This window comes from Helianthus annuus, chromosome 11 (assembly GCF_002127325.2).
Source record: "Helianthus annuus cultivar XRQ/B chromosome 11, HanXRQr2.0-SUNRISE, whole genome shotgun sequence".
Lineage (NCBI taxonomy): Eukaryota > Viridiplantae > Streptophyta > Magnoliopsida > Asterales > Asteraceae > Helianthus > Helianthus annuus.
In genome coordinates this window covers 145,105,457-145,120,069 of record NC_035443.2, presented here as the reverse complement: position 1 = coordinate 145,120,069, position 14,613 = coordinate 145,105,457, and the positions used below count along the sequence as shown (strand labels likewise).

Below are 14,613 nucleotides of genomic sequence, written 5' to 3'. Positions count from 1 at the left end.
ACGACTAAAATTAAGTACAACTTATCATCCTGAAACAGATGGACAGAGTGAAAAGGCAATCCAAACATTGGAAGACATGCTGAGAGCATGTGTAATAGATTTTGGAGGAAGTTGGGACACTCACTTGCGATTAATAGAATTCTCCTACAACAATAGTTATCATACAAGCATTAATGTTGCTCCATTCGAAGCACTTTATGGACGAAAGTGCCGAACTCCAGTATGTTGGGTAGAAATAGGAGAAAAACAATTATCAGGTCCTAAGATTGTACAAGAAACAACAGACAAGATAATTCAAGTCAAGGAAAGACTGAAAAAAGCACGAGATATTCAAAAGAGTTATGCAGATAATAGACGTAAGCCATTAGAGTTTCAAGTTGGATACAAAGTACTGTTAAAAGTTTCTCCATGGAAAAGAGTAGTCCGATTTGGTAAGAAAGGAAAGTTAAGTCCAAGATACATTGGACCATTTAAAATTATCAAACGAATTGGTCCAGTAGCCTATCAGCTACAATTACCAGAAGAAATGACTGGTATACATGATGTATTTCATGTGTGTAATCTAAGGAAGTGCATAGCTGATGAATTTTTGATGGTACCTCTTCGAGACATAGAGGTAAATGATAAACTGAAATTTGTCGAGAAACCTCTATTAATCGAAGATAGGAAAATTAAGAATCTCAATCATAAGAGATTAGTTATGGTCAAAGTAAAATGGAATTCGAAAAGGGGACCAGAATATACATGGGAATTAGAATCGAAAATGAAACGAAGGTATCCCTACTTATTTCAGTGAACTCGAGGACGAGATTTAAAACAAGGTGGGGAGGATGTAACAACCCTCAAAAAGGTCCCACAACCATTTGTGATCGAAACCCCAAACGAGAACGATGAGATCCAGCACGAAAAATAAAAAATAAAAGGTTTTATTGCTTCTCGCGGGCCACGACAGGGTAGCCCTAACCCGTCGTGAGGCGTGAGAGGTATGTAAGCCGCCGGAGACACGTGTGGGCCACATGTCGTCCACGTGTCAAGCCTACCCCATGAGTCATGCCACCTATGCCCTAGCTAGACCCCCTCGTGGGCCGCTACAGGGAAACCCTGACTCGTCACGGGGCGTGAGACGCCCTAAAATCAGCTATTTAAGGGGCTTTTAACCTTTACGAAGAAAAGCAAAAGCGAACGGATATGAAAATACTCTCTATGAAGATCGATCACATTGAAGGCGAAGAGCGGGAAACCTACATGTAATTAAAAAAAGAAATCGTGGATAAATATCGTACCTAGTTTCGGTTATTTTAGATTATGTTTTTATGTTTCGTTTTTAAGTTTAAATTATGTAATCGGGTTTTTTAGTAATGTAATTTTTTTATTTAAATTTTCCAAGTGTTTTTGTTATTTATATTAGTAATAATGCTATTGTTTAAAAAAAATAATAGATAATATGTAATTATTAAATAAATTTTATAATAAAAATATGTGTCACGTGTACGTGTTGGATAACGCTCCTTTTTCACGTCCCTTCCTTTTTTTTCATCACACCATTTATCCACATGTTGAATAATGTTAATTCTTCATACCCCTCTACACTGTGTGATGTTACACGAAACCCACTGGGTCGGGTAGTGGCTACCCGGTTACAAATGGGGAACCCAATCCCCCTAAAAGGAAGGGTACTTTTCGCAAACTCAAATAAAAAAATCAAACTATTCACGAAAAAAAAAAAAAAAAACGTACACCTGGAAATCCAAAATAACAAACAATTATATTCTTTTATTCGATCTGTGTCTGTCAGTCACATGATATAACCAGACCACACCACTTTTAGATCTACACACTTGCCGGCCCAAACTTGTCATTCTCTCAACCACCATCTTCTCACACACTCATTTCCGATCACCGGCGATCTGAAATCAAAACAATGGAATACAAAAACCTAGGCCGATCAGGCCTCAAAGTCTCCCAACTCTCCTATGGCGCATGGATCAGTTTCGGCAACCAACTAGACGTCAAAGAAGCCAAAACCCTCCTTCAAACCTGCCGTGACAACGGCGTTAACTTCTTCGACAACGCAGAAGTCTACGCCAACGGTCGAGCTGAAGAAATCATGGGCCAAGCAATCCGAGAGCTCGGATGGAAACGTTCCGACATAGTAGTCTCCACTAAGATATTCTGGGGTGGCCCCGGCCCCAACGACAAAGGCTTGTCCAGGAAACATATTGTCGAGGGGACAAAAGCTTCGTTGAAGCGGTTGGATATGGAGTATGTGGATGTTATTTATTGTCATCGGCCGGATATTTGTACTCCTGTTGAGGAAACTGTACGGGCAATGAACTATGTTATTGACAATGGTTGGGCCTTCTATTGGGGCACCAGTGAGTGGTCTGCTCAGCAGATTACGGAAGCGTGGGCGGTTGCTGATCGGTTGGATCTTGTTGGGCCGATTGTTGAGCAGCCGGAATATAATATGTTTTCTAGGCATAAGGTATGGATGGAAGGTTAATCACTTAATTGTTGTTTGATTTGTTTTGTTGATGGTTTGATTGGGTTTTGGAAGTTTAGGTTTAGTTTTTGGGTACGGATGAGCATTTGGTACCGGTAGATAGGGGTGTTCATCGGGTTTTTTCTTCGGGTTTCGGGTTTTTCGGGTCGGGTTTTTCGGGTTTTTGTGTAGGAAAAATTGACCCGATAACCGACCCATTTAAAGTTCGGGTTAGTCGGGTTTGGGTTATTCGGATTCGGGTTAGTTCGGGTAAGGTTATTCGATTTTTGAGTTTAGATGTAATATGAAAAATAAATGTTTTTTTTTACAAAATATCATCAAAATTCATATTGCTATTTTAAAAATATTATCAAAGTTCAAACATTATTTGACAATATGTTATTATCATATTTAAAAGTCCCAAAAATTAATGTTCCATATATTAAAGACTCCAAACCAAAACACTTCTATAAGAAAAAAACAACAATGTTTTTGGTTTCTGTTCGGGTTTCGTGTTTCGGGTTTTTCGGGTCGGGTTTTTGGTGGGGAAAAAGTGACCCAATAACCGAACCATTTAAAGTTTGGGTTGGTCGGGTTCAGGTTTTTCGGATATTCGCTAATTCGGGTTCGGGTGGCTTTGAATTTGGGTCGGATTTTGGATAAAAATGAACAACCCTACCGGTACTGTGCTCATCCCTATTTTTGGGTTATTGCACCAATTAATTATGGGGTTAGATACCTAAAATTATTCATTTTATTTGGTAATTGGTTTCTAAACAAAGAAGAATGCAAAATAAATTGTGGGGTTGGTGATTGGCATTTAAAGTAATTAGGCAAGAATGTTTGTTGTTTAAGAAGGGTCAAATAAATTGGTTTGAGATATAAATCACTACTTTCAAATTCCAAAGGGGGCATGAGTTTTAGATGATTATTGATTAGAGTATATTAACAGGGGTGTTAAATGGGTCGTGTTTGTGGGTAGGCGGGTCAACCTGAAAATTCGACAAGAAACTGACCACGGCACGGACCCAAAAGCCGTGTTAGGCACAATATTTGTGGGTTGACACATAAAGTCGAACATAACTTGTTTAACCAGATTTTTTTTACTATAAAGTTACAAATTACCTTTAATCTATAAAACTTTATGCTCATTTCTCTTTTATCTTTATAATTTTTAACATAAAATACTGGACTACTTTAAGTTATGACATTAGCACATCTTTTAGAAAAATGTATAAAAAATGGGTTAAACGGGTTAAACGGGTCAACCCGCGTGTTATGGACTTGTCCCACATCGGTTGTATGGGCAACCAATGTGGGGTTTATATATCAAATGAGCTCTCTCACCCACCAGACTAGTCTTTTGGGGGTTGAGTTTTCTCGTTTGGTATGTAACACCATGACTCCACCAAGTGACCCTATCACCACCTGCTTAAGTAAACATGTTCACAGCCAAAGTAAAAGTTCACCGAACCTGTTTAGATTAATCCCAAATCCACAAATTTATCAAACAATTGCTTATTACATGTGAAAACGGATTCTTGAAATCACGAATTATTTAAAGAGAATACATTTTTTATTTATTTAAACAATTATGGTTGATAATTTATAGGATGGTTTTTGGTTGTTTGCGTGTTATGCAGGTTGAGAGTGAGTATCTTCCTCTTTACAAAAACCATGGCATCGGACTTACAACATGGAGTCCTCTTGCATCTGGAGTTCTGACCGGAAAATACAATTCCGGGGTTCCACCGGACAGTAGATTTGCGTTGGAAAATTATAAGGTAATCTTGAAGTTTACTATCTACATTCAAGCTCTTTAATTACTTGTTCTTAAAGTTTGTATTCACTATGTCAACAATATGCGGTTTTTGAATCAAATTGTGATGTTAAACTATTGCAGAATCTGGCCAGTCGATCATTGGTGGATGACGTGCTGAAGAAAGTGAGGAAGCTACAACCGATTGCGGATGAACTTGATGTGCCAATGTCTCAGCTTGCGATCGCTTGGTGTGCTGCAAACCCCAATGTATCGTCGGTTATAACCGGTGCTACAAAGGAACATCAGGTGAGGTCACATCATGGATTCAACGATTTTTATTTTTAGAGTTAATTGCCATTTTAGTCCCTGTGGTTTGGCCCATTTTGCCAGTTTAGTCCAAAGGTTTCATTTTTAACATCTGGATCCAAAAATGTTTCATCGTTGCCATTTTGGTCCAACTGACTTAACTCAATCCATATTTGTTAAGTCTGCCAAGGGCATTTTAGTCATTTTAGCCATAAAGGGTTAATAAAAAGAAAAATGAAATGACTAAAATACCCTTGGCAGACTTAACATATATGGATGGAGTTAAGCCAGTTGGACCAAAATGGCAACGATGAAACCTTTTTGGATCCAGATGTGTTTGGGATTGCTTTTTTTCTCTTTCCATTCTGTTTATTGCTTTAAAAGAACAAATAAACACTTTTAGTGTTTGGATGAAAAAAGTGTGTTCATGCTTATTATCTTGGGTGAAACAAATTGTTTTTAATAAACAATTTTGACCCTTTATTCAAAACGCCCTAGGGCAATTTTGACCCGTTTACTTATGAAGTCAAACGGTTTACCTTTTTCTCTAAAAATTAGTGGCTTATGAGAAAATGGGATGATAAAGTGTACTTTTAGTGCCTAGGGTGTGCTTGGGATTTGCTTATTATTTTTCGCCTTTAAAAAAACAAATAAGCACTTTTAAGTGTTTCGATGAAGAAAAGTGTTCACGCTTATATTACTATTAAAACAGCTTTGACCCTTTATCCGACCTGCCCATTTCATCACCTCTAAATCAAATAACATGTTTTGGGTTGCTATGAAATGCAGATTCAAGAAAACATGAAGGCTATTAATGTGATTCCGAAGCTTACGCCAGATGTGATGGAGAAGATTGATGCCGTTGTCCAGAGCAAACCCAAGAAGCCAGATTCGTATAGGTGAAGGAACACACAAAGACGATTAGTTTTCAGTTGCTGGCCCGATATTTTTACAATAAGACTTGTGTTTGAACTTTGAATTCGACCCATTTTATTGGGGATGTGATATATTTATACATTTAAGGGTAGCAATTATCGGGTTGTGTTTTATTTTAAACGGGTCAAATGAAGGATTAAAAGTTGTCTGCAGTCTATGTTATAACTTATAAACATACATATATCATAATAAAATGGTTTTGTTATTATTAATTGGAGTTGCTAATCATATCCCTAACCATGATTTTAAGGGCTATGAGAAACTTATACTAACCACTACTAGGGGGTGGTTGTTTAGACCTAACCATAAAGTGATAGAATAAACTTACCCTCATGTAAAATAACCTAGACTTATTAATATTTACCTTGAATTAATGCATTAGTTGTTTACTAAATTCTACATCAAGCAATCATGGTCATTCTTCAAAAAAAATATGGGTTGATTTGAGTAGTTTTTTTTGGTTAAATGGGTTAATTTGAATAACTAAAATCATACCATGTAACCATAAGTCACACTTATGAAACAAATGAGCCCATCATTCACCACCAGGACCACCTCCATTGCGTCTTGCACCATGGCCTCTTCTCGCCGTCATAGAAACAAACATAGCGGGTAAACCTGTTATGATACTTTTTCTCTTCTAAAATGCCTATTTCACCTTGAGATTTTTGGCCAAAACTCGTTTTGATCAATTAGATGACCGGACGCATCCATTTTTCTACGCTTGCTAAATTTCTAGGAAGTGATCGAGCATGTTTTAGTGTATAAAGACAACCCGACCCATTTTAAATCTGCAAACTTTAGTCGTGCTCAGTTGTTTCGTGTTAAATTTATCTATAAATCTTTACAATTTAATTATATCTCATCTTTTTGCCTAATTTTGTTGTTGCACCAAAAGATCTACATTCTTCCATACACTATCACAATGGTTGTGTAATAATCTATATCCCTCCTAGATGTTAAGATACACCAAATGACATATAATTCGATTTTTGAGCTTAGGCTCCTAAGGGAAACCAACAAAAACATAAAAAAAGGGTAAATTGCCAAAATTGTCACTGAGTTAACAATACATTTTAACTGAGTTTGTGATTTGAATAGAAATGACAACAAAATCAAAACATCAGATGTCCAAAAATAAAAATAAAAATTGAATGTAACAGACAAATTAGCCCAAACCTTTAGGGACGATTTTGACATTTAACTCAAAATCATAAAAACTAAATTACAAAAACAGAAATGCGGAAATATGTTTGGTATACAAAGAGTAAATTGCCAAAATCCTCCATGAGGTTTAGGCCTGTTTGTCAGTTTCATCCAAAATGACTTTCTTGTGCCAAACAACCCTTCACCTTTGGCATTTTTTTGTCATTTTTATCCAAACCGCTAACTTAGTTTACTTTTTATGTTAAGTTGAAGAATATTTGGATGAAACTAGCAAATATAAAACCTCAAGAACGATTTTGGCAATTTACTCAAACTCTTTTTAATTTCTTCTATTTAGTTAATTTTGTCACATATAAATAAAACAAAATATAAATGCATTTTTTATAAAAAAAATTAATAGTTTTGTCACATAATTTTTATAAATTTTCATCCAAACCACTAAACCAGTTTATTTTTTCTGTTAAGGTGAAGGATGTTTTAAATTTTATAAATTAAGACAGAAATTAATATCCAGTTTTTTTTTTATATAAATCAGTTTTATAAAGAGAAAATGATATATAAAATAAATATCAATGGTGTGCAGCATATAACAATCGATTACAACTTTTAGTATTTAATCAAGTGTAGAGATAGAAAAACTATGCATATTTTTAAATTTGTTGAGCACCTAAAAAATATGTTGGAAGAAATAAAATATTTATCTAATTAAGATTATGAGGGTAACTAACTAATATTTATTCCGAGTGGTTTGAGTAAATAAATTTTTGGTTCATAGCATTATACTTACTATTTAGTGGGTAATTTTAAGGTTCGGTAACGATACATTGTTTGATAGGGGGCAGTAGGGGGCAATGGCTTCTGTTTCTTGTTAGGAGCGAATTTAAAAGAGTAGAAGATGAATTACAAACTTGGTACATATGATAAGATTTGTTTATTTGACCTTTTTTCTATAAGGTCACTAGAATTTTAGTTTTATAAAATTTAGAGGTTGAAATAGATTTTATTTTTATAAAACTGATGTATCTAAAAAAATTGGAAATTAATTTTTGTCTTACTTTATAAAATTTAAAAGATCCTTCACCTTAATAGAAAAAAATAACTCAGTTAGTGGTTGGATGAAAATTTATAAAAATTATGTGACAAAACTATTAATTTTTTTATAAGAACTGCATTTATATTCTGTTTTATATATATGTGACAAAATTAATCAAATAAAAGAAATTAAAAAGAATTTAAGTAAATTGCCAAAATCGTCCATGAGGTTTTATATTTGTCAGTTTCATCCAAATATCCTTCAACTTAACAGAAAAAATAAACTAAGTTAGTGGTTTGGATGAAAATGACAAAAAAATGCCAAAGGTGAAGGGCTATTTGTCACAAAAAAAAAATCATTTTGGATAAAACTGACAAACAAACCTAAACCTCAGGGACGATTGTGACAATTTACTCGTATACAAATATAATAGAATAATGATACTTTGGTTAGTTGTTTAGATAGATAGAATTCTTCTAAATCAAATAGTAACCTGAATATCAATTTGGTAAGCCAAGATTTTTTAAGGAAAATCAGAACTAAATCAAAAGGACTGGACTGGACTTCTTTTCATATGAATAAATCAAAACAAGACTAGCAGTTAGTTAAGGTGTCATATTACTTTACTATATAAAACAATTTGGGTAGCTCTTAGCTACAGTGTAAAAACTAGGCCTCAATTAAGACTTAGTTACAAAATTGTCATTTTTTGTTCTGAATGGTGGATTGTTTTTTTTTAATTCCTTTTTTTTTTATCTTTTTTATTACTTTGATATAGTGTTTAGCCTTGGTTTACATTTTCACTCAGCTAAGAGTAAAAACTAGGCCTTAATTAAGACTTATTTAAAAAATTGCCACTCTTTGGTTCTGAATGGTGGACTGTGTTTTTTTTAATCTTTTTATTACTTTGTTGTAGTGTTTGGCTTTGGTTTACAATTTAACTCCATATTTTAATATTTAGTTTTTTGCATTGCAAGTTTTTGCTTTAATTTAAAGGTTCAGCGCTATATATATATAGGGTGGGGATCAAATAGGAAGTTTATTTTGGCTAGGAAGTATAGGAAGCAATCTTAGCCGTTCATCTGCTTTTTTAAAATTTTGGACGCGTGGGCTTTTTCGTCATTTTACATTATCATATCTTCGTTCTAATACGATTATAGATTCTGTTACCTCTCTTCTTAGTTCATCAATTTCATAACAGAATTGAAGATTCTAAAACCCTAAATCGCAATCGATCGCAAATTCACCTTTTTTCAAGCAATAATCTTGTTTCGTTCGTCAATTCGATAACCTCAGTGTCTTCTTCAGACTCTGTTGGTAAGTTTAGCTTCAATTTTGAGTAACTTTTTTTGTTATTTTTTCCGAAATTCATTGTTTTACGTTTTGTAATTCGTATTTCTGTCATTAATATTTGATTTTTCATAAGTTTAATTGTTATTGTTGTATAATTTAACATAATTTGTTCATTTTGTTTCTTCATCACTTATTGCGTTTTAGTGAAGAGTTGCGTTTTATCATTTGATTCACATTATATGCATACAAACTTTAAATTTAAGATTGATGTAATATAAAGCAATAACTGTCATTGTTGTACAATTTTAGAGTTTTGTTCGTTTCATACATTGTTTTGTTTGTTCATCATTTGATGCGTTTTACTGAACTTATTGCGTTTTATGCTTTTATCCATATTAGTTCATATACAAACTTTAAAGGTCTGTATTTTTAAATTTTTATTAACATATTTTGAGATTTAACACTAAAAACATTATTATATAAGAGGTATTGCGTTTTATAGTTATTTGTTAATTGTTTCAGATCACATTTCCAAGTGGGAGGAACGTGTATATGCTTAAACAGTGGAAGAAAGTTTTTCAAACCTAAAGTCAGTGGATCCATTACACCTGCTGTTGGAATGTTTTTTAAATCATTTGATGAGGCTTTTGCGTTTTATCAGAGATATGCACTTGCTGCAGGTTTTTCTGCAAGAAAAAATACCTCTTGGAAAAATGGTGGTGGTTTAGTGAAATAAGATATATTGTCTGCTCAAAAGAAGGATTTCATGTTAGCAAAGAAATAGATTCTGGTTCAGTTGATGAGAATAGTAAAAAGATTGTTAGACGTAATAGAGGTTCAAAAAGAGTTGGATGCAATGCTCATGTGAAATTAATATTAGAGAACAATAATATGTTTAAAATCTACTACTTTGAAGAATAACATAATCATATCTTTGTTGAAGATGAAGATATTCATTTCTTGCTGGCTGCCAGAAGTATTGATTATGTTAAAGAAAGTTTTATATCTGGATTGTCTGCAATCAATATTGGACCTGTTAAAGCATTCAATATTATGAAAACAATGTATGGTGGTTTTGGTGAAGTTGGTGCTAGTAAAGTTGATTGTAAGAACTATAGAAGGGATTTGAATCTTTACATAGGAAAGTATGATGCAGAAATGGTAGTTAGGCGTCTTATTAGGAAGAAAGAATGTTGTCCTGGTTTCACATGTGATTATGTTATTGGTGAAGATAGAAGATTGAAAGGACTTTTCTGGGCTGATGAGCAATCAAAAACAAATTATACAGTGTTTGGTGACATAGTTGGTTTTTATGCTACTTATAAATCAAACAAGTAAGTTTTTTTCATTTATTGCGTTATATATTCTTGTTCTATTTTTTCTAATGCTTTATTAATTTGTTTTGTTGTAGATATGATTTGGTTTTTGTACCATTTACTGGGATTGATAATCATTTTAGGAATGTCACATTTGGTGGTGTATTACTTGGTTCTGAGACTGCAAATTCTTATAGATGGCTTTTAAGGTGCTTTGTTAGTGCTTTTGGAAATGAGCCTAAAGTTGTTGTTACTGATCAAGATGCTGCAATGAAGAGAGCTATTAAGGATGTACTTTCAAGAAGTAGGCATAGGTTACGTATGTGGCATATATGGGAGAAATTGAAGACAAAGGTATTAACTGCGTTTTATGATATAATATACTGCAATTTTTATATAGGTTTATTATTGCGTTTTATATATTATACAATAACATCCCCAAACATTTTTATCAATAAAATTGCTTTTTAATATAACAAAACAATTGCGTTTTACCATTAATGCATTATGTTTATCATTTTTATTGTATTGCGCTTTATGTTTAATAATTTTATTACTTTTTATACAGGTTGGTCTTGTTTTGTCATCAAACATTGATTTTAATACAAGAATAACTCATGTTGTTTGGAATGATACTATTATTCCAAAAGATTTTGAAACTGAGAGGCATTCAATAATGTCTACTTTTGGATTGGAAAATCATGAGTGGTTAAAAGATATGTACGATCTTCGATTTGATTGGATTCCCGCTTATTACCATGGAGAGAATTTGGTTGGTCTTATGCGTACTACGTCTAGATGTGAAAGCGAGAATTACTTCTTTGGTCAGATTTGGAATCCAAGATGTACACTTGTTGAATTTTTCACTCATTTTGAGACTGCAATGGATTTTCAAAGGCATGAGCATAGGAGGAATGATCATGATACAAGGTATATTCAGTCTAAGACCTGGAGTGACTTTGTATTGGAGAAACAAGCATCGGAAATATATACCAAAACTATTTTTAAAGATATTCAGATTGAAATTGATGCTGCCATTACAAAGTGTATGTCAAAGTCTCATGATAGTTTGGGTGATGTTCAATATTATGAAATAAAGGATCTCAAACAGCCATGCACATCTTTATTCAAGGTAATTTTTTAAATTTATACTGTTTTAAACATCTATTGCATTTTATTTTTTCCATCATTTGTTGTGTTTTATCATTATATGATCATATACTTAATTTCTGCATTATATTTATTATTCATTGCGTTTTATATTACATTTCACTAATTTTATATAGCTTTTTAATTTTATTTACAGGTTCAATACAGCAAACAAGAAGATGGTTTAAGTATAAGTTGTACTTGCAAACGGTTTGAACAATTTGGTATATTGTGCCGCCATATATTTTATGTTCTACGGTATGATGATATAACTGAGTTTCCTAGAAGATATGTTCATAGAAGATGGATGAGAGATGTTGTTTCAAATGGATCAAATCATTGCAATATTCGGTTTGATGAAATTAGTAGGAATAGTGAAATTGATAAAGTTTTAGAGAAATCGTTGTTGCAAATGAGTATGTGGTTAATAGGTTGGTTGGGGATTTAGATGAGTTGTGTCGTCACAGGGATCATATTAAAAGTTATATTGATAAAGCGGGTGAGGTTATGGTTGCTGCGCCGCCTCCTAGTCGCAAAGAAAGATTTGCTGATATTAGAGGGAACTTAGAAAAGTCAGATTCTATGATTCGTGTCCCGATCAAAATAAGGACCAAAGGATGCGGTGTACAAAAAAGGATCAAGTCTAATCGTGAGATTGCAATTCAGAAATCATCAAAGATCCAAAAATCGTGCCGTGTATGTGGTGGAAAAGGACATAACAGTCGCACATGTAAAGATAAAGTTTCTTCTAATGCTATAGGTTCTAGCAATACAATGTAAGTATGTATACAAATTCTGTCAAATTCTGATATTAATAAGAAAGAAAAAAATTTTGTCATTGCGTTTTATGATATATAGGTTTCAGCTCTTTTTGTTATTGCGTTTTGTGATATCCTCCATAAATATCATCTTTTTTTGGTTAATTGCGTTTTATACATAGAACAATATACTGTAAATGAAATTTTTTGATTATTGCGTTTTATTATAACACAGATCAAATTTTATATCCTCACTGGAAGATATGTCCTTTGGGTCATATATCTCCACATCACCATCGTCCCAAATAACTGAAACTTTGAAAGTTTCTTCAATGAACTCCCAAGATGTAACTTGGGTTTCTTCAGTTGCAGTTTGATTCGGATTTCCAAATCTTTTGTGTAGAATTCTAAACAGTGCGGCTGTCTGATTTGTGTAACAAGCATGTGGTATACTTATTTCCTTCATCCTTCTCAACATATTCTCATTGCAGTTTTGAAGAACAGAAGCAACGGAATGGTATCTTATTTTTTTCCATCAAGAAATTGAAGAACAAAATTCCCTCTTTTAACCCACCAAACTGATAGTTGTTGATTAGCCATTTATGTATTGTTTGGTACGGGGTAATGGAATGGACGAGTGAATGGAATGGACGAGGTAATGGAATAGACAAGGGAATGCAGTGGATCATTACCATTCCATGTCTTATTTGGTTACCATGGGGAATAAATTATTATTGTGTATTGTTTGGTAGGCAAGAAAAACGAAGGAATAAAATCAGCGGTGAGTGGTGGTGGTCGATGGTCATGATTGTGGGTGGCGGTGGCGGTGGTGGGTGGCGGCAATGGTGGTTGGTGGTGGCGGCGGTGAGTGGTGATGGAGGCGGTGATGGCGAGTGGTGGTGACCGGAGGGTGCGTGGAGGCAGAGGTAGCAGCGGGTGACGGCGACGGTGATGGTTGTTGTGGCGGTGGTGGCGGCGTCGACGGTGGTGGTGGGTGGCGGCAGCGACTAGCGTTGGCGGTGGTTGGTGGCGGCGGTGATGGGTGGGTGGCGGCGGCGGTGGCTGTTGGGGTGGCAGTGGAGGCGTTGACGGGCTGTGGGTGGAGACGACGATGGCATCGGTGGTGGTGGTGGTGGGTAGTGGCGAAGGTGGTAGGTTGTGGTGTTGGTGATGGATGGTGCTAGATGGGATGGAATGAAAAAAACATGGGGAGTGGATGGAATTGTGACAACCCGCATAATTACAGGTACTGTACAAATTAATTAACCCTAATTATGTGCTTAATGACTGTGCTTGACTACATCTGACACTTTAAACTGCTTACTGATTTATGTTATATACATACATGTGCATTCTTTACATACAGTCACTCCAATTATTTCATACAGACTCTTAGTGACAAACCTGATGCACTAAGCACAGTTAGCACAGTAAGTGGATAACTCAGACACATGCTGACAATGCCAGCACCTAGACAGATACTATTTTTAGGCCAGTATGGGCCAGGAATAAAACACTACACCAGTATGGAGTGTAGGGAGGTGAGGACCATAAGACTATGTCACTAGGTGATAGTTTGAGTGTCGGAAAGTGCCTAAAACGCAATTTAATTACAGAATTCCGCATTTTTAGTAACAAATTAGCTTTTAACACACTCATATTATACAGAGTATTGACTAAATGGTCCTGGACACTTTCCTAAGTGTTGGAATTAATTTCGTTACAAAAAGATGCACAAAAGGCGCTTTACGGGACAATTAAACGCTTTAACGGAACGATGCGAAACCAAACAACCAGACATTACCCGAGACATGAAAATATTGTTAGAAATATTATTTTATCATTTTAAATTAATTATGGTCACAAAATCCCCATCCACCATGTAAACATGACATACACCCACTATACTTGTAAATACCCTTAACCTTCTAATAATTACCTACTAATTACCAAAAAAAATTTACACTTTACCCCCCCCCCCAACCGAAAATCTGCCCAAATTATTAAAGATAATTTAGTTTAGATTTTGTGTAAAGAGGATCTTGCTTCTATTGGCCAAAAATTGGGTATGATTACCCTAGGATTAGAAGGGTGCATTTCCAAGATGATGATCATCATTACTTCAAAGCTTGCACTCAATCCCCTCTCTCCTCTCTCTATATTTCGCCCCCCTCTCTCATAACCGAAATCACCACCATCATTCTTCACCATCTCCATTTCTTCCACTAAAAGCTCTCATTCAAAGGTTGAAGTTCCTCCATAGAAGTGTAAGATTGAAGGGCTTTCAAGGAAGTTTGATTCAAGCTTTGTCACCAACTTTTCACCATCATCTCATCCTAAGATTACTACCCTAGCCTTGTGCTAGTAGTAAGTCCCTTCATACTCTTGTTCCACCTTGATTCTTGTTACGA

At 34.6% G+C, this 14,613-nt stretch overlaps 1 protein-coding gene across 1 annotated transcript; it reads left to right on the top strand.

Moving 5' to 3' along the window:
- The first annotated feature begins 1,794 nt into the window (after window positions 1-1,794).
- On the top strand, window positions 1,795-5,638 carry LOC110890720 (probable voltage-gated potassium channel subunit beta). The gene is made up of 4 exons (XM_022138344.2): window positions 1,795-2,485; window positions 4,126-4,266; window positions 4,386-4,550; window positions 5,340-5,638. Exons 1-4 carry the CDS (start codon window positions 1,922-1,924, stop codon window positions 5,451-5,453), a joined length of 984 nt encoding a protein of 327 aa, XP_021994036.1. The 5' UTR covers window positions 1,795-1,921; the 3' UTR covers window positions 5,454-5,638.
- Window positions 5,639-14,613: the final 8,975 nt, after the last annotated feature.